Source organism: Hippoglossus stenolepis, chromosome 8, assembly GCF_022539355.2.
Source record: "Hippoglossus stenolepis isolate QCI-W04-F060 chromosome 8, HSTE1.2, whole genome shotgun sequence".
In the NCBI taxonomy this organism is placed as follows: domain Eukaryota; kingdom Metazoa; phylum Chordata; class Actinopteri; order Pleuronectiformes; family Pleuronectidae; genus Hippoglossus; species Hippoglossus stenolepis.
Genome location: NC_061490.1, coordinates 18,198,382 through 18,222,763, shown reverse-complemented (window position 1 = coordinate 18,222,763; position 24,382 = coordinate 18,198,382). Strand labels below are relative to the sequence as shown.

At 42.6% G+C, this 24,382-nt stretch overlaps 3 protein-coding genes across 10 annotated transcripts; 1 reads left to right on the top strand and 2 right to left on the bottom strand.

Moving 5' to 3' along the window:
* The first annotated feature begins 2,980 nt into the window (after positions 1 to 2,980).
* gnb3a (guanine nucleotide binding protein (G protein), beta polypeptide 3a) lies at positions 2,981 to 9,782 on the top strand. Of its 5 annotated transcripts, none has more exons than XM_035162731.2 (9): positions 2,981 to 3,199; positions 6,094 to 6,174; positions 6,369 to 6,514; positions 6,769 to 6,832; positions 7,485 to 7,647; positions 7,777 to 7,843; positions 7,941 to 8,142; positions 8,235 to 8,451; positions 8,582 to 9,782. In XM_035162731.2, the coding sequence occupies exons 2-9, from the start codon at positions 6,118 to 6,120 to the stop codon at positions 8,686 to 8,688; spliced, it is 1,023 nt and encodes a 340-aa protein (XP_035018622.1). In that variant the 5' UTR covers positions 2,981 to 3,199; positions 6,094 to 6,117; the 3' UTR covers positions 8,689 to 9,782. The 5 variants fall into 5 exon arrangements, with proteins under 5 accessions (XP_035018622.1, XP_035018617.1, XP_035018620.1 ...); XM_035162726.2 differs by having other exon boundaries at positions 2,983 to 3,199; positions 6,054 to 6,174; XM_035162729.2 differs by lacking the exon at positions 2,981 to 3,199 and adding an exon at positions 5,843 to 5,966.
* Positions 9,783 to 10,278: 496 nt separating this feature from the next.
* On the bottom strand, positions 10,279 to 13,092 carry cdca3 (cell division cycle associated 3). Its single transcript, XM_035162698.1, has 6 exons — positions 12,958 to 13,092; positions 12,062 to 12,206; positions 11,846 to 11,966; positions 10,838 to 11,761; positions 10,689 to 10,753; positions 10,279 to 10,552 (listed from the first exon to the last, which is right to left on the bottom strand). Exons 2-6 carry the CDS (start codon positions 12,185 to 12,187, stop codon positions 10,460 to 10,462), a joined length of 1,329 nt encoding a protein of 442 aa, XP_035018589.1. The 5' UTR covers positions 12,188 to 12,206; positions 12,958 to 13,092; the 3' UTR covers positions 10,279 to 10,459.
* A 1,138-nt stretch (positions 13,093 to 14,230) lies between these two features.
* pex5 (peroxisomal biogenesis factor 5) lies at positions 14,231 to 23,831 on the bottom strand. Of its 4 annotated transcripts, none has more exons than XM_035162632.2 (17): positions 23,601 to 23,831; positions 21,727 to 21,883; positions 21,569 to 21,607; positions 21,343 to 21,460; positions 21,082 to 21,228; positions 20,786 to 20,870; positions 20,185 to 20,275; positions 19,754 to 19,876; positions 18,675 to 18,782; positions 18,218 to 18,301; positions 17,755 to 17,874; positions 17,438 to 17,581; positions 17,195 to 17,265; positions 16,673 to 16,894; positions 16,398 to 16,563; positions 16,148 to 16,305; positions 14,231 to 15,439 (listed from the first exon to the last, which is right to left on the bottom strand). In XM_035162632.2, the coding sequence occupies exons 2-17, from the start codon at positions 21,838 to 21,840 to the stop codon at positions 15,190 to 15,192; spliced, it is 2,040 nt and encodes a 679-aa protein (XP_035018523.1). In that variant the 5' UTR covers positions 21,841 to 21,883; positions 23,601 to 23,831; the 3' UTR covers positions 14,231 to 15,189. The 4 variants fall into 4 exon arrangements, with proteins under 4 accessions (XP_035018523.1, XP_035018524.1, XP_035018525.1 ...); XM_035162633.2 differs by lacking the exon at positions 23,601 to 23,831 and adding an exon at positions 22,715 to 23,058; XM_035162634.2 differs by lacking the exon at positions 18,675 to 18,782 and having other exon boundaries at positions 23,601 to 23,830.
* Positions 23,832 to 24,382: the final 551 nt, after the last annotated feature.

Genomic DNA, 24,382 nt, shown 5'->3' with positions numbered 1-24,382 from the left:
AGATTACTGTTAATCCCTCATAAATGAGTGCATTTGTTTATGAAGCTTAAAAAATCTCCCATTTAGAATATGGAATAGTAATCCAGCAAGAGATCATTTAATCATTCACGTCTAGTGGAGTGACACTCAACCACCCACTTCCATCTTATCCCTCCCATTACAACCAGTGCCTCCTGTCGGGCCCCCCCCTCTGCCACCGTCTCGTGCATTACGTACAGAGCCAAGTACTGTTTATGGCCCATATTAACACTCTCTCTCCCCCCTGTGTTATAATCCCCCCGCCGCTGCAGAATTGGGTCGGCAGAACTCTTTAATGGAGCCTTGGTTTTAACCTTTTCCCTCCCTCATGCTGAAACCCTGCTGCAACCTTAAAAGTCTGCATTAATCTCTGCGTAAGTAGGTATTATTTCTGTATAATGCATCCAAGTTGTAACCCCCTAACCCTAACCCTAACCCTGTCCTCGCACTCAGCGCCCTCGCACCCCAGCCGTCTACTGTTCCAATTACACACTGGGCAGAAAAACATAAAGTTTATAGTGGTGTGATGTGACGTGACGTCATACTTTGCATCTTTTTTATCATTAGCAGAAATTATGTAAGGCCTAACAGCGCGGTTATTAAACTGAAATCACAACATCCTGCCGTCATTAGAACTGAGTGCTGTGTGTAGTGAGCAGTCGACAGGATCACTCATCCCTTGTGCTGCACTTCCACTATCCCACTATTTTAGGCCAACACCATTATTGAGTGGTTTCTGGCGTCACTGGATGATGCTTTACACCACTTTGAGGTGTAATAATGACATAGAGATTCAATAATATGAGTATGAAGAGGAAAGTTTCTGTCACAATGTGTCACTTAATTCCAGTGGCCACACCCCTCTCTCACACTCTCACATCCTGCCCATCGTTCATTCAAAACAAGGTCAAAGGGCTGTGAGCCTTAATGGACCAAACCAAGTCTACTCTCCTAACAATGAGAAGGCTTTGTTGTAACCCTCTTATCGTGTCACTTTAAAAATAAAGCTACAAATAGTGAATTAACAGTTATTATAGAAATAACACGACTGGTCTTTAAATAGTGACTGATAATAACTCTGTGTGTCTTTTTCCTGGTCTGTGTCTGTGCGCCTGCTCACAAATCAGTTTCTTCTGTTTTTGGTTTAATCTCGATCTTACTCTCCGTCTCTGATCCATTTCTCCAAATCGAGAGTCGGCTCAGTCAGAGTGGTCCGACTGTCTCTGTCGACACCTCAAGGGTCAACACTTTTTAACTGAATTCATCCACACTGAATCATAGAATAAACTCAGGAAGCAGGCGAAGCACACACACTCACGCACGTGTCCATGACTTCAGAGGACCTTACATAGACTTACCTTAACCATAGTTACTATTTCCCTAACCCGTACCCTAATTTTAACCTTAACCTTAACTTACACCTAACATTAAAACTTGTCTACACCTTAAAATGTAATGATTTGCGTTATAAAGATGTGCTTTTTGATCCCATAAGGAAGACGAGTCCCCATAATGTGGCTGTAAACAGATTTAGGTCCCCACAACAGCAGTAAAACCTGGGCCACACACACAAACACACACTTCAAGCCTTTGTCTTCCATACCACAGAAATGAATGCAAGTGTACAAACATACAAAGACTCCTAATCTAGAGTATCAGTGGAACTATGAGGCTGGTTAATCTTCTGAATCTTTTGCCTCCAGGGTTTTGCACAGAAAGTAATTATGGGATATTTGTTTCTCGCAGGAAACTTTCTAAGGTCAAAGGTCACGATCAGCTAGAGCAGCATCCTGGGGTACGTCGATTGCTTTTCCAACCCAGTTTAAATTAAAAGACGCCAACTTGGTTATGACGAAAACCTACAGCGACCGAAACCTTAACCCAAACCAATACAGAAGTGGGCATGGTTTCATCTAAACCACAAACATCCCCGGACACTTGGTTATCACTTATTTCCAACTTCCAGCATCTGTGTCCACTTGAAAAGCAGATGGCAGCAATAGGGAAAAAATCTTACTGATATTCTTCTGTACCTCTGGTGGACATATTACTTGTTACATCATGTTTTCTTCAAAGCAAACATGCTATGTATTCTAGACACAGTACACATTATGCAAAAAGTAAACATAGCTGCTGACTCACTGCGCTCACTGTCACCGGAGCATTGCAAAGGTCTTTAGAGGAAGGACACTTCCAACACTGAGATATCCGTCTTGCTCACAGCCACTTCAGCTGATTCCAGGGGCTGAGACCATGTGGGTTTGCTATCTCATGACAGTGAGCACAAGCTGAGCTGTTTTATAACTAATACAGGTGATTTACTGTGTTTGATGATGTGCAACAGCAGTATGTTCCACGCTTTCAAATGGGCAAGGGGCAAAAATCAAACAGAGGGAGGTCTGAGTTCAGGGGTTTGTTTTGTACTCAGGTCCCACCGGAGCAGAACTCCTGGCCGTCGTGTGTGGCATTTGGTTAAATGGTTAAAAATGACACTCAAAACAAAGAGGTCAGAGACTGGTGAAAAAGAAGTTAGTAGCACTTAGCACGAATTAACCAGAAAGACACCTCTCCTCCATCCTGCAGCCATTTCTTTTATTATCATCGTGCCCTATCTGATTTCCCTCTCTGCCCCTAAATGTTCTAATATTAACTTAACCCCGGGTTTACCCAACACAAACCCCTCTGCCAGTCCCAGATCTTAGAAACACCACCTCAGCACCATAAAAAGCCATGTTCCCAACTCCTCTATTTATCATCCTTCCCCTCCCCTCCATGGTTTCCATCTCTTGGTTTCTGATTCGGATTCACCCAGGCCCCGCGTGTCTCGTGACCCTATAACCGTGCTCTGCACCTTGTTTGGTTTCCCCCCTCCGTCTCCTCTCCCTTTCTGTATCTTTCACCCCCCCACCCCACTCCACTAACCCCCTCCCACCCATCTTTCTGTCCATCCCAGGGTTTATCCCCTCATCACTGATCTCCCTTCATCCCTCCAATCCTCATCTGTTCCTCATAGGAGCAGTGGAGAGAGTGAGTGACGGAGGAATATCCCGCTGTGTGCGACGCCAAAGGTGAACGAAGCGGTAGAAAGTGTGGTGAACTTATGACAACGAGCAGAGGGAGCCCGCTGGAGGAAGAGTGACTGAAGATCCACCGCCGCACCTTGAGAGGAGGCTCCTCATTGGTGAGTGGATGGTGCGACTGGATTCTGCTGTGTACACACTCTGTTCTTGGTAGTTGTGTTTGTGTGTGTGTGTGTGTGTGTTTGTGTGTGGGTGCAGGTCCCTCATGCTGCTAAGATGTTGGATCAGATCAAAATTGAGCTTGAATCTGAAAACATATTTATCAATCGCATCCTCAACAATTTGGCGAAATCCTTCAGCTTTAAGGTGTTTTTTTGACTGTCACGATCATATATCTTCAAATGTAACGATCCAAAAATGTTCCAAAAAGTTGAGGATCTTTAAAAATTCAATAACGTCATAGACTTGTGATCTTACAGCGGAAGCCGTTCAAAATAACGTTGACCCGCACTTTATGAACTTGTGTGTTTTTTTGTGGCAGACACAGCAGAGGGATTTACATGGGATCAACATACAATGCTGGTTTTGTCGTGTAGACTGATAATCTGAGTAAAAAAAAAACAAATTCCTCTTCCTAATACTGTCAGACATAATCTGCATAATAAAACACTGTGGTAAATTGTTTTCGTGGATGAAGGATATATGGAGGTGAAATGTAGAAGCTATGAGGCAAAATCTTTTATCTGAATCAGAAGTGTATTAAGCACAGAGAAAAGGATTCGGTCATATAGGTTGAGTTATATAGATAAAATCTTCTATTACATGTGATAATTCTTACATATTATTATGTGATTCGATGTTATTATACTGATTGTGTGATATCGTAAAGCTTTTGAAAACTGGATGTAAATAACCAGACTAATATGTTAAATTGTGCTACTACATTAAATAAAAAGCCTGAAAAACAAGGTACTTTATCACATTTGAGGCAAAAGTCATGTAAATCCAAAATTACTAGAAAGCATCATTGACTACAACAGTCTTCTACACCCAGAGATACTTCACTCTAAGCTACCAAAGAGCAAACAACGTCTGTTGGTAGACAAATATGTTTATACCATCATGTTCTCCAACAATTGAACAACCCAATGTTTATCATTGCAAATATTGCAAATATAAACAGCTACAACACTAGAGGGTTGAACTCTATGTTCTTTTTAATCAAACAAACGACAGACATATTTAAAAGTTTACAAAGGCAACTGGACTTGTTTGTGTTGCCCAGTGGCCGATGTACAACTCACGACCATGACCTGGATTCACAGACGTGGTTTGACTGGTCGGGCCTGAGCTCTCAAACTGCACAGTATCGGTGTCAATGGTCAAACTCAAGTTCGTAGGCCCGGCGGCACTGAAAACACTCCCCGCCTCTCGCCCGCTCCCGTCCTCACAACTCTCTCCGCCTCCTCCATATGCCCCCTCCCTCATTCTCATCCTGCTATCTGCCCCCCGCCATCCTCTCCTCCATCTCTTATCCAGATGCAAAGAGCAGTCAGTAATCGGATGAGAGCAGATTTGATTCAAAAGGCTTCCCTTAAAATCTCAGCCAGTAGGATTTAAAACTCACTCTCCTGCCTCGCCCCTTACCCTCCCTCCCTCCTCCCTCCTCCCTCCCTCCCTCCCTCCACTTTTCTCTGGCTGTGTTAATGCACTTCACCATCCAGCAACCCCCAGCAGTCATTTAATCACATGGAACAATGGCAGGTTCCCAGGGACAGAATGGCAAAAGGGTAATAGCACGACTAAAACACTCAAGCATTCATTACAACCCTCATTATTGAAGCAATTTCCCATCTGGAACAAAGGCCTACAACAATCCCTTGTTCCCAACTTCAGAGACGATGCAGTCATCATCAGTTTCAGACAGGACACTCACACAGTAGATGTTTTGTATCACACCGCAATAAAAGTCCAACTTCATTTCAACATGTTTTTATGCCATCTTCCATTCAACACAGTGTGGAACGATTAAAGCAAATCTCTTTCTTTTCCCGAGTCACTCCCACCTTCACTCCCTTCCTCTCCTTTTCACTTCAAACAAATTAGACGCAAATCCACTCGGCCATGTGTTTTGACAGGCACACTCATTCAAATAGTGAAAGAGAGAGAGAGAGAGATTGCTGCAGGGACGCAAACGCTAAGATCAACACCAGTATCCCCTCTTCAGATCAGTACTCAAGGTAAGACAGAGGAAACGTCAGCGTGACGGTTTAGTGCGTCACAAGAAAAGAGGAGTCGTTTCTGCATGTGTTCAGGAGGAAGAGGAGGAGGAGGAGGGTGGTTTTATTTCTGTTGAGGTTGGTTATATTGTGCTGCCTCACCGTGAACTCAGTGTCATTTCTGTGCTCCTGTAAAAGCAGATCCTGACTCGGCCTTTCATCTCAGGCCTCGATTACATTTGTCACACTGTATGAGTTTGTCCATTAGGTGATTGCTCCACTCATTTAATCATGACATTACCAAATTCAATAGCCATCAACATAAGTCGGCGAGTGCACTGAAGTGTTAAGTGGCACAGACTCCCCCCCCCCCATCAGTGTCGTGAGCTGCGTATTACAGGACATACTGGTTTGTGTGTACATTCAGGGTGAGGATGTGTGCTCACAACTTCATCTGAAGAACAAATACTTTCACTGTTAATGTCATGCTCGAATATTCATACTCTCCCCGTGTATTTGTGTGCGTGCGTGTGTGTGTAGGCGTGTTTTGTGGGTTTCTGTGTGCTCCTGCGTGTTTATTAAGTTTGCAAAGTAGACAAGGGCCAGTTTGACTTGCAAAGCAGCGCTTACTTGGAATCGTTCAGGTAGGTGCAGGTCAAACTCCAGCATGAAGCATTAGTGCAGGCACAGCTGCTACTGGAGGATAAAGGTATGATCACAACTATTTTCTTGAATAATTTCTTGTGAACTGATGTCTGTTTTTTTTTTCTACCCCTCTTCTTCTGCTTCCTTTCAGGTTTATCTGCTTCCCTGACATCTCTCCCTGTCTCCATTAGCGACCGAACCTAACGACCATCGCCATGGGTGAAATGGAGCAATTGCGAAAGGAGGCGGACAGTCTCAAAGACCAGATCACTGTGAGTAGGCTCATCCTGTCTGTTTGTAATAAACCAAGAAAACAACATGATCGTCCATGATATCCAGTGACTTCTGTTTCTCACCATGGCCTGAAGTTATCTTAAAACAAATACTGCCATTATCCTGCTATAACTGCATTGTGGATCAATACTGGAGGTGACCCGATCCCCTTCTGTTTGCGTCTGCACCCCAGGCGGTTCGTAAGGCCGGGCAGGACACCTCGCTGCAGGAGGCGGTGGCTGGGATCACCGTGGTGGGCCGTGTCCAGTTGAAGACCAGGAAAACACTAAGGGGTCACCTTGCCAAGATCTACGCCATGCACTGGGGCACTGACACCAAGTAAATACACAACATGTTGTGCATAAGTTGACAGAACACCTGCTGTTTTATTTTATAGCCAAGCTCAGATGGTCTCATATTTAATTTGAACAAAATTAGAGTGAAGAGAAATCTAAGGTAGATTTGTTACATACACATATTGCTTTAAAATGGACGAACTAGCAGGAACACGGTGTACACCTTATGTTAATTTCCCAGCTGACACCTTCAATGTTTGCTTCTCTCTCACCCTCTGTTAATGTGACCCCCTGCAGGCTGTGTGTCAGCGCCTCGCAAGATGGAAAACTCATAGTGTGGGACAGCATCACGACCAACAAGGTAAGAAAGAGCAAAAGAGACACGTGTCATAGTTACTGGTGGAAACAGGCAGATAAACATGATATGAAGCCATGAATGTTTTCTCAGCTCCAACTGAGTCAAACATAACTGTGGAAAAAACCCTGCAGAATGTTTTTACCCTCAAATGCATCAAAATACATATGAAAGCTAATCTCATAGAGACATGAACATTTCAAATCCAAAGCATTTCTCCAAAACATTACATATTTATAACTTAACCGGTAATTTGTGTTTATTAAGCATTTAAAACCTCAGCCGATCTGCTTCTTTAGAATTTTGCTGAAGTAATTTAAGAGTAAATCGACAGGGACAATAACAACATACCACAAACATCAGATTCTGATTTGCGTGTTGCTGAATCCTGATTGGTTCAGAGAAGCAGGTGACATCAAACCACAAACCAGTGAGAGAGGTGCAGACAATAACAATCGAAAAACAGAGATCTCAAAGGTCATATACGAAAAAAGATTTCTAATGTTGGCACATATTTAGAGTGTATTTAAAAATTTAAGAATAATGAATAAGTTTCCAGGGACTTTAAATGTTTGTAGCTTCCATCCAGATAAACGGGTTTGAGTTCATTTTGGTGTTTTGATGGGAAAGAGTTAAACAGCCCTCTGTGTGTCCTCAGGTGAGCGCCATCCCCCTCAAGTCATCGTGGGTGATGACGTGCGCCTATGCACCCTCGGGAAACCTTGTGGCTTGTGGTGGTCTGGACAACATGTGCTCCATCTACAATCTCAAGGGCAAGGACGGGAACGTCAAGGTCATGCGTGAGCTGGCGGCGCACACAGGTTCGGACATCACAGCTTGGAAATTAAATCTCTTGAGATCACACTGCCGTCGGGTCCTTGTTGCGTTTGATATTATTTCTTCTCCCTTTCATTTGTAGTTTATCATAATGCATTTCTTTGGTTGCCCAGGTTACCTGTCCTGCTGTCGTTTCATTAGTGACAGCGAGATCATCACCAGCTCTGGCGACTGCACTTGGTAAGAATATCGTACGAGTAATTGAACTAAAAAGAATGTTGCAATCTTAATTTCTGATGTTAAAATTGAAATGCGTGGCGCTTTTGTCTCCTCACAGCGTACTATGGGACATTGAGACAGGAACCCAAAAGACGGTCTTTGCAGGACACCAGGGAGACTGCATGTCCCTGGCTGTGTCCCCAGACTTCAAGTTTTTCATCTCAGGGGCGTGCGACTTCACGGCCAAGCTCTGGGACATCAGGGAGGACGCATGCAGGCAGACCTTTGGGGGCCATGAGAGTGACATCAACGCAATTGGGGTGAGAATGAAGAAGATTCCCAGCTCCGTTTCCTGAAAGGTGATTTTCTCAAAGGAGACCGGCTTTCTGATCCCTTCTCTTTTCTTTCACAGTTCTTCCCAAACGGTAACGCAGTAATAACCGGGTCTGATGACGCCACCTGCAAGTTGTACGACCTGCGAGCAGACCAGGAGCTCATCACCTACCAGGACTCCAGCATCATGTGTGGGGTGACCTCCCTGGCCCCCTCCCTGTCCGGACGCCTGATACTGGCTGGCTATGACGACTTCAACGTCAACATCTGGGACGCGCTGAAAGCTGAGAGAGTCGGTGAGTTCAAATGGGAAATATAGAGTTAAATTACCAACAGGAAGCATATGATCTGGGAGGGAAAAAAGGGGAAGTTCTGATTTCATCTCAAGTGATTCTTACATGTTTTCTCTTCCGTGTGGTGGCCCAGGAGTGCTGGCCGGTCACGACAACAGAGTGAGCTGCATCGGAGTGTCCACTGATGGAATGGCGTGTTGCACGGGGTCCTGGGACAGCTTCCTCAAGATATGGAACTGAGGCCGTTCCTCACCAGTGAGCAGAGAGAGAGCAGTTAGACATCTGCCGGGGGAGAAATTGGCGAAGATAAAAAAAGAAATTGGAGTTTGAGGGAGGGATGTGGCGCCCCGAGATGAGAAGAGGGTATTTTAATTGTGCCAAGTCCTATCTGATGTTGGAGAGGGGTTGTAATGTGAAAAAAAAACGAAAAAAAGTCTCTCTCTCTCTGTCACATTGCGCTCTCACCTTTTTTCTCACGATAAGGGTGAATTTCGCGGTGGGATATTGGGTGTGGGGTTTCTGAAAAGACCATTCCTCTCATTAGTGAATTCTATTGTGGTTAAAATTAATAACACATGCACATTTACTGCAGCAATTCAATCATCACCTGCTGAGGTCAGTTGCCAAATGGAAATGGTAGCACACTGGATGAGATAGAACTGAATACATGTCAAGTTACAGCCTGTGTAGTTTTACACCCGCTCTGCTAATATGCTGTTTCAGAGCCTAAGTTAAGTCATATGAAGAATATGAGCATTTTGTTTTGTTTCAGACTGTTGTTTGTTCTTAGTTTTGGTAGATTCCCTCCACGCTTATGTTTAAATTCTTTACACTTTCTAATTTTAAATGAATTCTAGTTTGCAGATGTCTACATTAGTGTTTGAGTTGTTTTGTATGTGATTGATGGACAATATTCACCAGGATGTGTGGTCTCTAACCAGCGGGTTAGGCCTGAAAGTGCTTTGTCTAAACTGTTGAACTGACAGATGGGATAATAAAAATGATTTCATGGTTCATTAAGCACTAACAAAAAAAAAATAAATAGCGAGATGACCCATTTGTCTCAGGACAGGACTCTTTATATGAGTGTTGTTTTTTTTCCCCCTGGAGGATAAATGCTTTTGTGTGGTTGTGTGAGCAATACATCTGAATCTGTATATATGAGCTTGACATTTCCTCTGCATGAGAACGGATAATCTTGAAAGAACGTTTGTGTAAATACAGAAAAATGATCTGCACGCTGTGACTTGGATTTGGACCTCTCTTTACACTGTTGAGTAAAAGCAATATGACCTTTTTGAAAGACTGTCTAATAAACCTGGGATTCTACATTATACAAGTATATGGTGTTAACTTCTTTTACACGCTGACTGCAGTTCTAACATTGTGTTTTACATGATCATTTTAAAATCCCACTGGATTTGGATTGAGCCATTAAATAATATGGCATCATGCTGCTGAAACACCATTTAAAAAGAAACTTAAAAACCTTCAGTATATTGAAGTAATATTGTTTGATAAAAATAAAACAGGTTCCTGGTTTTATTTACAGACCGACTTATGCAGCTTCATTGTAATTTTTAACTCCAAAGAGACAAATAAACCATTGTTCCAAAGCCTGGAGCTGAGACTCAGATAGCACCTGGCAATGAAATGAGAAATGTCAATGTTATAAATGAACAAATATTTATTGTGTTTGTGCAGAAATAACTAGAAATTTAACATTTTTGCCACAGGGGAAATTTTATTAATTAATTACTTAAGAAAAAGAACAAGAAAAGGACAATAGGGGGGAAATAAACCTTGAAAAAGAAAGATTAAAAGCTGAAGTATGAATGCAAATAATTTTATTTATATTTACAAAAAGAACAAACAGGGCAGAAAACTGCATAAAATAGCAGTTAAAAATAATTACACAAAACGACAGAAATCCGCTTAAGAAAAATGTACACATAAAAGCATGTTTTAAGAGATATAAAAGTAGCAGGAATCTGTACATGGCTGCATTGAATCATCTGTTCTCCTTATCCAGAGCCACTGCCAGCACTCTGCGGTCCATCGGTCCATGTCTCTGCTTATCTGGGGTGGAAACCTTCAGCTTCATCTGGAAAGTTAGCACAGGGATTGATTTACTTTGTGTTCAGATGCACTTTTGAACGATTAAATAACGAAGGATCGATGCAAATTTAGTTTGAGGGAATATGGATCAATAGCAACAAGTGCTTGCTTGAGTACAATACCTGAGAACGGTCTCTGGGCGAGTTGCTCTCCTTGAGGATCTGCAGCGGGGAGCGGCCTTCAGTACCTGGAGGAAAATTACAAAATGTCAGTCAACAATATCTTAATATATATACATGCACAAACATGAAGACACAAGCTTTCTACGCACCTTTCTGCTTCAGTTTTCCAGTCGGTCCCTTATTTTCCTTGGTTGCGTTCTTGACGGCCACACGGACGGCGAGAGGAGAGGAGCCTCTCTTGCCGGCCTTCACCGCTCGGACTCTCAGCCCTGAGGCACCGAAGCCTTTTCCCAACCACTGCGGTTTGAACACCACCTGACTGGGACTCTTTGGGTCAAAGGTGGGGCAGCGGATGCCACTGCAGAGCTGCTGTTGCTTTGGGCTGGGGGTGACTGGTGGTGGCTCTGATGAAACAGATGCAGGAGGTAAAGAACACGCTTCAACAAGCTCTTCAGTTTCTTCAGAGGGTGATGGTTTCTCTGCTTCCTCTGGCTGTGCAGGGGATGTCTGCACTGGTGAATCAGCTTTAGCGGTGGTTGGTGAAGGCTCAACACTGGACTCTGGCTCAACTGTGATGCAAGGAAGGGCATAAGCGTGATCAACGCCTTCACTGAGAGGCTCCACTTCTACACTAGGAAGAGGAGAAGCACAGTCTTGGTGCACGTCAGCAAAGATCTGTGATGAGGTTGCTCCCTCGTGGTAGGTGATCAGGCTCATGCTCAGTCGCTTGTGAAGAGGAGTCTCCCTCGCCTCTTCCGCCTCCTCCAGGGTGATTTCTGTGTCTGTCTCCACCTCCACCTGGGCCTCGTTGAGAACAACGAAGGGGCTGGAGTCACCTGCGCTCTGGGGGGGGCGTGACACAGGGGTGGCAAGGAGGTCGGCATGCTCAGCCAGGGAGCTTAAGGTTTCGGATGACTGAGGAGTCAGGAGGGGCTGGGTGGAAGCCAGCTCCTCTGGCTTGAAGATCTCCTCCTCGACTTTACTGAAGCGTTTCTGAGGGTCTTCAGAGACTCTGCCTTCAGCCTCATTGTGGAGAAGCAGGCCCAGGCGGCGAGCAAAGGACCCGACTTTCGCTGTGGGGACAAGTGGGAGAACGTCACATCGCATGTTGCTTTTAAAAGGTGAGAAAACTTAATCTGCGGGTACTTAATACATACCTCTCATGATATCTCTGACGGGGGTGCGGTTGACACCAACAGAAGGGGAGCGGGGATCGGTGAACGCCAGGGGACACTCACTTTTCCCCGCAGCAGAAGGTTTGGTCACAGGCCCACCAACCTGGGAAAAAACATTTGTTATGATCCGTTTAAAAAAATGCTTCCCACAGCTCACAGAACGATGACGTCTGGGAGGAAATCTACAAGGCCACCTACCTGAATAGGAGTACGGTCGATGCCTGGAGAGCGTGGATCCGTCAGGTCACCGAGGCGATGGTTTTTGATCGCCGACTCTGGTTTTACCGGTGCAGACACGAGCATCTTGCTCTCACTGGATCCCATGATGCTTATCGAAGGTTAACTGGCTCACGGGTAAACAGAAGAGAATCTTTACTCCACTGAACAGCATCACATCAGATTCAACACACATATTATAAAAAGATAAACATTTTCATTATCAGTCAATATTGAAAATGATCAAAATAAATGTCTCATTATTTCTTTTAAATTACTTTTTTTTAAACGATTGACAGCAAAACATTTGTCTGAGGTTGAATAATTCGGTGTTATAGCTCCTCACTGTGTCAGAACAATGCATAAGCAATACATCGATTTATATATTGGACTTAAATTGCTCTTGATGAAAATGACACTGATAGTAATTGATATAGTTTTATTTTCCAGTCCTAACAAGCAGGATTTGTTGAAAATGTCTAAATACACGAGTAACACATTTATATACAGTGGAAAAACTTGCCCTCGTGGCTGCTTTACACTCATATGTGTACAGAAAGGGTTTCATACAACAGGACGTTAAACAAGGGGAAGTTAGTTTTGTGGCTTTTTTTTGTACCTAAACTACAGATCGCACAAGATCAACACACACAACATGAACTCACGACAACACAACTTTGTAGTTTTAACAAATACCATGTAACGATGAGGTCACAGAAACGTACAGAAAGCTAACAACAAGCTAGCACAGCCAAGGTCAGTTAGCTCGTTTCCTAATCCCGTTCTTAAACAGGTAAAGGTTTAACTCGGTAGAAAGTGTTAACCCGTGATAACTGAGACTATTTCTCTTTACGTGAATCACGTGTTTCTTTACTCACCTCAGACGAGAAGGAGGAAGTGTAGTGCGGCTCAAAGACTCTTCTCTGACTCCACAGCAGAAACACAGCGAGTTAAAACACACGAGTTTGAATCACAAGTCTGAGGTTTGAATCGTAGACATTTAAATGGCGGGTTTCGTGCATGTTATTTTTGAACGAACCAATCAGCTCGCGCCTCCTCTCCGCTTCCTCGCCGCTGATTGGTTTCTCAGAGGAAGGCGTTCCAGAAACGGGGCGTGGCGTTGTGTTGATAACACATTTGAAAGTTGGAATAATCGAGAGCTTTGTTTTTCTCATCTGGAGAAAAGTCGAACGTTATATTGGAACAGGCGTCTCCCAGAGACACGTGATGCTGCAACACAGAACTCAGGGGAAACAAGGCTCAAGAACTAATCATAGATTTCTGCTTTAAATACTGTGGAACACGAAAGATGCAGTTTGTCCATTTAAATCAATCCATTTAAAACAATGCAATTTGTCATATTAACAGATATTTACATGAAAGCAGTTATTTACTTCTATGTAAAGTGCCTTCAGATAATGTTTTAAATGATTTGGAGCTATACAAATAAATTTGAATTGAAATTGAATTCAATTGCCGTCGGAACAATTCTATTTAGAGTTAACATCAGAAATTAGATACATTTCCAAAAATATTTTAAGTTGAATACAAATAATACATTGAAGTAAAAAAAGTACCAACAATTGTCAAAAGATTATTCTGATTTTCAATCAATTATTTTCCTTTGCAGGATGAATGAACAAGTTACATTTAAAATGGATATAAAATATTCTTTAAATTGTAAATTGTTATTTTATTCAATTTATTTCATTTCAATCTCAGTTTCATCTTCACAATTTACTCTGATCCATTCGTGATTACTTCAGTTTAAATAATGTTCTCTGGAGCTTCAATAATGGGAAATTTAAAACCTAAAGTCTAAATTTGTTTATTCAAATTGAACCGGGCTTGGAACTCCAGGCTCCATGTTAAATATGACACACTACCTGAAAAGATTAGCTTCTTTCGATTTATTGTCCAGGTTAAAACTCCACTATTCAAATCTGTAAACACTTTTTCTTCTCTTACATAATATTCACTCTTACACTGTAAATTTTCCATTCAAAGTGAAAGCAGTCCTAACTTTGAAACCCTTCTGTTATCTACTGCTTGAATCGGACATTTATTAAACAGTTCTCTTTTTCTGCTTGCCACACCTTCCTGTGACACCCAGACAGTTTGTCCAATACCGATTACTGCAGAAACAACTTGTTTGGAATCAAAGCTTTATTGCTGAATATTATATTAAACATTGCAGTCAGGATAGAAGTAGCCTGAAAACAATTATAGTGCAACAATTATTTTACAATACACAATATGGCATATAGCATTATCTTACAATGAAGCAAATTGTTTTACAAGAGCGATATGAAAAAGAGCAAGAAATCATCCTCAACGATATTACAATTATATGTTCTTATCATCCAATGCAGGATTAATATCACCCACCCAAGCCCGAACACACAAACATACTGTACACACACATACACACACCGTTATCATTACAGTAACAGTCCTGCTGGTTGTCAGTTCATTGTCCTGGCTGATAAATGATTACTAAAAAATTAAATAAGATAGAGGTAAATAAAGAAACAAGCCATTATAGCACTTCTGACTACTGTTTGTTATCGGCATCGTTCTCTTGAGAGCACTTTTGATAAAAGCAGTGCTCTTTTCAATGTCACTGAAATACTGTACCTTTAATTTACATAACCGTAGAGACTAACGGTTCAATCTACAATCTGCTGTTGTTAAAGAATATGAGAGGTCATGAAAAACATAACTAACTGTCCATACAGCTGGTTACTGAGTACAGAGGGAAGTCACTCATTCTTCTTCATTTACTTTCTTCACTAAGAACAAATGTCAGATCAAACCCAGTTCTCCAGATCAAGGCAATGAAGAAAATCCCGAACATTTAAAAATACAGTGACACGTCTGTAGTACTGCTGACTGGTTCTCTGTTCAGGTTCAGACTGCAATGTTTGATACAAGTCACTTAAACATACACAAGCACAAGATGATGTCTCTGGGATGGTGGATAATTCACAGTGTCTCCATTTCCCTCGAACTGTTACCACTCGGATTCCTCTCTGCTTCATTCAGTCACCCAAACATTTTCCTCCCAGCAAAACACATTCACACTCAATAAGCGCTCCCCCGGCTGGTTTTCATTCAGTCCCACCCTCCACCTCTCTCTGGCAGAAGTGAGCCAACAATGTGTCCAAGTCCCGGCGATCGGCGGCGGTGTACAGAGAGCTCTCGCCCATCATGCTGAGAGCCATGCGCAAGGTCGACCAGATGTTGTCAGACATCATGGTGGCTGCTGCAACTCCTCCAGGGCCCCGGGCAGCTCTCGCCCCATCGCTAGCCGCCTGGCGCTGTAGAGACAGAGCTTCGAGGAAGTGCTCCACTGCCTCTCTGAGGATAGAAAAGAAAAGAAGCAGGGCAGAGTGACGAGAAGATTTCAAATAGATTATCGTTTTCTTTAGCTTCACTATTCTGTTATAAATCAAGTTAAGACCACCTTGGTCATAGGCAGGCTGGGAACAGACTGAACACAAGGAGGAGTCAACACCACACACAGATTTAAGCTTTGTTTTTATGGTCTTTTGAACAATGTGATAAGAAACATCTGTGTAACCAGCCTGATTGAATTTAGTCCTATTATAGCAAAAACTCTTCAAAGCTAAACCCGGACAAATTAGCTTTCTATGGCTCTGTTCATACTTGGTATTAACATCGTCCATGTTTGCATGTCAAACCCCACCTAGCATAAAAATATATCTCTGCATGTGTCCCAAGAGGCCACTTGTGATTAGATCTCACTTCTCCACTCAATATATATGACATTTCTGTTTGCAAAAAAACAATTATGTTGCTTGTTCCCAGATGGGTCCGTTGTTTTCAGTGTGTGTGAGAGAGCTGGGCACAGAGGGGCTGAGTGAATCACAGCTCTACAATAAATAAGATTTTACTCATTTGAAATGGTAAAAGAAAAAAATCAATATGCGGCCACGAGTCCCAGTCCAGCTCTGAATGTGGTCTGAGTCATGTCTGATCATCTGTGATGGATGTAAACCCCAGGTATGGGGTTTCTTTTTTAGTATTTAAAAATTGCCTCTTCACCTGTGTACTCCTAAATTGACACAACTAATCCCCAAGTTGTAGCGACTACGGATGAAGCCTGGCTGCAGCTCCAGAGCTCTCCTGTAGGCGGCCACTGCCTCCTCTGAGCGGCTTCCATTAGCCAGCGTGGCACCCAACTTGTTCCACAGCAGATAGTCCTGATGGAGACAGAGGAGAAGAAGGAGAGGTCATAAAAAAAAAACAGGGTGAAGACAGACGTTAAGACCTCGACAGTGGCTTCTACCCTAACCTGTGGTGTGACACACAGAGCGGCGCTGAAACAGTCCACCGCCTTGTCATACTCTCCGCTGAGGTTGAAGAGAACTCCAAGACCACACTGCAGCTGGGGGTCCACCTGGGCCGGGTCAGAGTTGGCTGCAAGCAGGAAAAGGGACTGGACGTCTGAAAACAAAGATCTGTGCAAAAGCAAGAAAAAAAGAGTCAGAAAGATCAGGTTAGTAAACATTACTACAAATATATGGGAATCATCTCTATCTTGTGTGTTAAAGCTGAAATCATACTCACTCTGGCAGCAGTGACCCGAACCTCTCCCTCTCCTTCTCCCTATCTCTGGCACCTTCCTTTTGGCGTTCGAGCTCGTTCTGGTCCCAGACAGAGCGGTAGTTTGGATTGTGCTTAAGCCAATCCCGAAGAGTCTCACAGGCCTGCCTGTGCAGCGACTCGTTCGTGAAACTGACAGCCAACGCCATTAGAGCAATCAGGTTGTCGTTCTTCAGCTCTATACATCTAATGGAGGAAACGTGATTATGGAAAAACAATAACGAATAGAATAATTAATAAATAAATTCAGGATAAAAATAATATGACTTTAAGTTAATCATAGGACTAGATCCAGTCTATACCTTGATCATCGCTCACTGCATGTCTTACTGCATATCAGTCATAATTTTCAAAAAATGTCCAAACAGGAAAAAAAAGTTGTCACTATATAATTATTTATAATACACATAATGCCTTTCCAATTGCTACTGAAGCCAGTGAATGAACTTGCACCACTACACTCATTTTGCAATTCTGATTTCTGACCTGCGGAGTGCGCTGATTGCAGCAAATTCCTGCTCGTTCTCAGCCTGACAGGTTCCCAGATATTGCCAAGCCTGCAATTAAGAGAAAACAGATGCAGCCACAACAGAGCATCATTACAATTGCTTTCAGTCAGTGGCAAAAATCCAAGTAACTTACAAGCAAAGAGATTTATTGGGCTGTTTTCGTGAGTGATTGAAGAATTAAAAACACTGGAAAATGCAAATTAGTTTTTAAGAGTCTCACCAGCTGGTTGCCAGGTTCTGACTGTACGGCACTTTCAAAGAAGCGTACGGCACCAGGGATGTCGCCCGCCTCCATCCTCGTCACTCCCTCTGACAAAGGGTCCGGGTGAGATAAGTAGGGGTTGTCCTCTTCAAACTGATAACCCTGCGATAAACACAAGAATAACACAGAGTCTATTTCTGTGTGTAGTGTTGAAGCAGCCTGCAGAGTCACGTACGTAAACAGCAGTAATGTATTATACACAGACATCAAGGAGAGATGTACGAGCAAAACCGCTGTAATCCTCAAACACAATAACTCTCTAAACAGATGGCTACCTTGTCATAAGAAGTGCTGAGTAGCTGATCGAAGTCAGACAGCCAGGGATGGCTCTCTGCGTCCCTCTTCGCCATCTCCTCCCACTCCTGCTGCAGCTTCTCCCAGAAATCCACATCACTCTGACAAAATGACAGAGATACACATCATTACTTCACTCCTCGTATCACACTCCATCCTGTATGATAGACCCGTTTGACCTCTACTTCTCCAAGTGAGAAATGACTGTGCACTGATGCTGTTTCAGAACTAAGTCCAAAGAGAGAGACGGTGGTTTGTTTGTTTTTCTCTAATGGGATTAAGTGACTTTATCAAAGGCACCTTGATCCTGATAGTTTCCATTTCAAACCCCAACCTCCCAGGACACATCGAGCTGTAACCTCTCCCTTCTCACTGCTCCCAATTAACACACAGCAGCTTAAGCTTTGGTTTCAGGGTGTGTGTTTTCAGGAATTCTCGTCTCACCTCCACTGCAGCTTTGGCCTGTTGGAAATCTGGTCCTGCCGTGGCGAACTCATCAACCCAGGCTTCGGCCGACTCCTCTGACACCTGAATAGCAATGAGGAGCATCGACAGGGGTTGACTGAAGTCTGCATGCACTGGCTACGCAAACTGTTATTTGAAATGAGGATGGTTACAGCAAAACAGGAAAAATATAGAGGGAAGTGAATGGAGAAGAGGAAAAGAGCAAACGAAGAAACAGCACAGCACAGAAGAAGCTAGTTTTCTCCTACTCCTTCCTTGGATTTCGTCCAAATTAAATGTTTTTAAATCAGATAGAAAATGCACTCGACAGAAAAAGGAATTTAATGCTGAGTGTATCCTTTTTCTGCTATGTAGAAAACAACTAGCATATAGCATTTCATATAACTGCAGCTAAAAATCTTAACACCTATCACTGCTGAGACCCCAGAGGTCCTACCTGCCTGACGACCTCGGCCCACTGCTCTGCCTGTTTAGCTTTAGAAATCTTCTCATTCCACGCTGGGGTTTCCAGGGGAAGACTCCCTCCCCCTGTCTTCGTCAGGAACTATGGCGGAAGGCGAGGAGGCGGGGTGGGCGGCAGGGAATGGGGCGATGTTTTGAGGAGGAGGGAGCAGTTGGTGAGGAGGAGTTTTTTGGAAGGGGGTCGGGCGGAGTAGAAGTTATTTTAAGTAGTAGGAGGAGTAAATGAATGGCGGTTGTTAATTGAGGGAATGGTAAGCCAAGAGTTCGAAGGCAGGTAAAAAAAATGGGAAAAGTATATGTCAAAGTTAGAGGGCAACGGAGTACAATGGAGCCATGTTGCAGCACATGCACAGTAAAATATGGAAGCCATTTTCTGCCAGCAGAAAAAAAAAAACACTAGATGAAAGTTAGGCAAGATGAAAATAAAATTAGTGCAAAAAATTTGACATATTGAGTAAATTGTCAAAAGATTTAAAAGTATGATATTAAAAATGATTACACTGATAAAAATGTTGAATTAATTATTGGACACTAAGTCACAATTAAATAGAGAGTCTGATTTTTGGACTTAATAATTTAGACTTTTATTTCTTACAGAGTATTTGCATTTGATCATATCTAACTTTTGATCTATTGTTTTCTTTTCTTGGTGGAAAGGGGCCTCCACAGAATTGTGTCTTTTGGATAAATGTAGTTGTTGTAATTACTGATTGTAATGGCAAAGTCATAGAAAACAAGATGTAAATCACTTAATTTGGAGTTTGACTGCATGCGTTAAAAACGTAATGCATAAGAAGAGAGGCAGACAGTCATAGGAGTCCTCTCGTTGCCAAACAGATTCCATCTGCACTGCTGCTCAGCCCTGAGCTTCATATTACAGGCTGTGTAGTGGCTGTTTTTGGTTACATTTCTGGAAAATGTTACTCTGCATCAGATACTGGGCTGATGAGTCATGAGTCAGAGCCTATACTGTGTAAAAGTGAGCTGAAGTGCTTCCCCCGGTGTATTCCCTGTTGCAACCATCCCCTCTCCTCAGAGGGCAGAGACTCGTACCTGGTTGAGGTTGGAGGCCCAGTTCTGAGCCTCCTGGGCCTGAGCTTTATCTGTGAGCTGTCTGTCTGTTTTGTTCTCCACTGTGACACTGCCCTCGCCAATCTGCCTAACGAATCGCAGGAACTACACAACATCGGAAAAAAAGGAAAAAAAAGGCATTTACTATTACCATTGCTAAATGGTCAGGTTTATAATAATATACTGCGAGTTTCTTTCCAAGACAATAAGTTTCTTTCCACACAAAGACAATAACCTGGAAAAACCTTAAAGGGATAAACATTAGCAATGTACTGTGCTCCCAAGAAACTATACACTAAGAAGGTGTTGAAGAAAAAGAGAGAGGATATGGTGATAGATACAAAACAACAAATGACACATGGTATTAACAGGATCCAATGACAATGTCAGACGGAAGCAAACACACTGCTCACCTCTGTGTTTTGTAACTTAGGGTCATCGACCTTTGAGACAAGTTCATTGGCCGTCTCCCTCAGCTCCTCCCCTGGTTCATACTCTTTTGTCCTGTAAAGTTAAAAACACACCGTTATGAAATGATGAGAAGAAACGGCACATTGGTTTATTCTATGTATATGTATATATATATATATATATATATATATATATATAGTGTGGAACAAGTCAATTCAAGCTGAAGAATGTGCTTTGCATTGTTGTAAAAGTCAGTTCTTGAGGTCAGTGCATGTCGATGATTAGACATCTTGGCAGTATAATCTACACCAGCTCTCACGGTCTGCTTCATTGCCTTTTGACACCACTCACAGTTGGATAAGTTCCACATCATCAGACAAGGTTAGGAGAAAAGATTCAAATTCTTGAGCCGTACAGACAAGAACATTATCAAGTTGTAGACATGTTTTCAAATCTACCATCTTTTTTCTACCAATGCTCTTGTTCTCTTTTACGCAGATGTCTTGCCTATGCTCCACATTTATTGCAGTGTCCCTGAAGTCGCCATTTTTCTTCTGCATACTTTCAACACTCTCAATCCATTTCCCCAGCCGCTTTTCTAACCATTCGTTTTCCTTGTCTCCAAGGTCTCCGAGCCACAACTTCTCCTCTGACTGCTCCAGATACTCCTCCGCCCAGCGTCCAGGATCTGGATTTAAAGAAAATACAAAGAAAGAAAAAAATGCAGACAGCAGGAGACACGTTGTGAAAAGGACAAACTCTGCAAAAATAACTGGCTTTTTACAAAGCAGTTTTGCTTTGATGTCAGCTAAAGTTCATGATAAATGACAGACTGATGACGACTCCAGAAACTTGAAGAACACAGCGTGTTTCCAGAGTGAAAGAAAGCGCAGGTCTACCTGCAGCCTCAGCGATAAACTCCCTCGTCCAATCAGCGTCTGCTGCATCGCCGAGAGCGATGAGTCCCGGTGTGGCGGCGGGGTCAGAACTCGAGACGAACTCGGACGCCCAGTCACCGGAGAGGGCCAACGCTGCCACATCTGGAGCTGTGACATCAACGGATACAGTGTATTAAACACTAAAAACTGTTTGAAATACCTGAAACTGGTAAACACAATGACAACTATAATAATATTAATAATATTAATAAGGTGGTATACCTCTCTGTGGTGCTTGTCTGTAGCTCTGCTGGTCAATCTGCTGCATTTCCTCAAGCAGTTGACCCATGTCAAATGTGTGTGGCGCCCGTGGGGGGGCCTGAAGGAACTCATTCACCAGCTGCGACAAAAATAAAAATGATAAAAATTACTACAGCTAATAAAAAAAGATTATAGTTTTTGGAGATCAACCAGTATCCTGCATACAGAGAGGAACATGAGCACTAACCTCTTCTTCGGTGGAAATTTCAATAGGAGTGGGGGGAATCTGAGAAAACAATAAAATATCAGTATCAAGCGTCACGACTTGGCTGAATTATTCATGTTTTGTATGAACTTATTTTTTACGCAAACTAATCTCCCAACTTGTATCTACAAATCACTCACTGTAGGTGTTGAGCGGTGCCGCCATGCCCCCCCTTCCTTGGTCATGTGACTGGTCAGCTTCATGAGGGGATTGGCTCCCCCACATTCTGCCTCCACCAGCTCCCGCATCGCCATGGCAACACAAGGATGAGGCAAACCCAATCAGACCACCTGAGAACTGAAAAGAGGTTGAATCGATGCATTACTCGTTTTTTGGGGGGTTTGTTTTGGACAATTGCACATGGTTCAATCTGAATTCGAGAAAGTTAATGGAATCGTATTTTTAGACACTTCCCAGTCGCACTGAAGCACAGCACATGCATCCCTTAGTTTTGTCTGATCCCTGTAGGGACTGACAGGTCAGGGAAGTTGAAACCTCAAGGGGCGTCCGTACACACGCACAGCACAGTGAAAAAATTCAAGCTCCATGCCTCCATCTGCTGTTTTCCATGTCATTTCCTGGCTTAGGATGAACCATAAATAATGTGGATATGACGGTTCGGCAGGCACAGACATTCACTGCATATTTCCCCCGGCTAGTGCAGCGAGTTTAGCAGATTTTACCTCTTGATTTTACAGTTCATACAGTTAGAAAAAGACAAGATTTAAAGCTAGATTATGATATTGTTATAACCAAAATAACAGACTATAATTAGTGCCACATAGGTCAGAGTGCTGAAACTAAATACTTCTTTGGGACTGAATGAAATATGTACTTATGACTGAAGATCAGAAACTCTAGTGATATTAAAAGAAATTGTTTACTTTTACTTTGATCAAATATTTTTCAAATTTCTGTAAAGTTCTTCTCCACTTTTACTTTGTTAAATTAAATCAAGGCTTATACATCCAGATAAGGTACTAAACAAGTAACCAGACATTCTGGTGTCATATCAGGGCTAAAATTAAAGATAATAACATAATAATAATACAAAGCCTTCGTATCACAGCCTCAACTTTGACATTAGGTCCCATTTGTTCCCTCTTTATCTGATGATCACTCACTCACCTAATCCTCAGACAGCAAAGCAGTAAAAACAGGAAAATGTCCTTCAGACAAAGATTTAGTGCCTAAATTCAAACCCCGGGAAATATTTTGTCCATGAGAAAACCATCCTGCTCGACGCACTGGCCCATATCCAGTCCCAGAGATGAACAGATGACAAATCTGTTATATGTGCTGGCCTACTCAACTTCTCTAACACCCCCGGAGGGATCCACAATGGGTACACTTTTCATAACGAGCTGTCAGGAATAGAAATTTAACTCCCTGTCTACTCTACATAGCAGGGTTTAGCTGAACATGAGAAAAGGACACTCTAGTCTACAGGTGGACTCTAATAGATTTAAAGATGTTTTATTCCCAAACAGCTGCTGGGTGATGATTAGGGTCAAATCAAAAGAGGATTAAACAAAGTTATTAATACAGACAGTGTCACAGACTTCTTACATGACTCAGACATCAGTGCAGGAAGGTTGTGTTTGTGTCCTGCACACTCACACACATTGTATTTTGAAACACGGTTCCTGTAGACTTGCATGCAAAGACTCGTCGTCATCCTCCTGGTGCGGACAGACTGGTTTGAAGTCAAACAGTGTGGGACCAGTTCACTGTTGAACTGCCAGTGGACACCACAGCTCTGTTTGCCTGATGCTAACTGTAGCTCCACTCATAAACTGCAACATTAGCTTAGTCAACGTTATTTCTCTCTACCCGCCGACGTGTTGCTGATTAAAAAGCCAGTTAAAAACAGAGATATGCTAATTATCAACGAGCAGTTTGTCTTGTATCTGCAGCTACAGCAGCTAGCAGTGGCTAACGGTGGCTAGCTCCAGCAGGGCCAGTGCAGTGTGCGGCCACAGAGGCATGAACAGACGGGTAGCACGGTGCTCACCTCACCGCCGACAGCTGCTGCTGCTGGAGCCGATGGACCGTCCCTCCTCTCCGGCTGATTTCAACGACCGTGTCGGGCCAGAAGCTGCCGCAGCCAGTGTGTCGAAGCTCCCGGGAAAACGTGCGAGTGCAGCACCAGTACCAGCGCGTCTCCTTTATTTACCTTCCTCCTCCATGACCCACAAAACCCTCCACCACCACCGATCCTCCGAGCGTAAGGCTGCGGAGGTTTTCAGGATTCTCCAACGGGGTTTACGTAAGAGCACGTCAGCTGGGGGACGGTGACCGACCTCACAGGCTTTACGTAAAAAAAGCTTTTGTTTAATGTACTGTCTATGATTTGTTATAGATTTGTATGAACAGATTCACCAAATCATATCAAATACTTTCACTTAAAATACAATAAAATTAATTAATTAATAAAATTATATTAAATAAAATTATATTAAATTAATAAAATTATATTAAATTAAATTATATAAATTAATAAAATAAAATAAAATAAAATTGCACTTAGACCAAAATGAATTCATAGGTTAGTTTTTCATCTTCTTTTCTAATTCATTAATATTAATAATATTGATATATAATAGTTTAATTATATGCACATTTTGTTTCAATCTGGCTCACCGCTTCATCTTTATCACTGGCATTATTACAATGACACTTCAAGTTGTATCATGTTTGTCATTTGTTACTATATTACCGCTAAAATGTTTTACTTTAGCTTGTAATGGAGTATTTTTGATTATACAGGGGCTAGATTCTACTTAATAAACTATA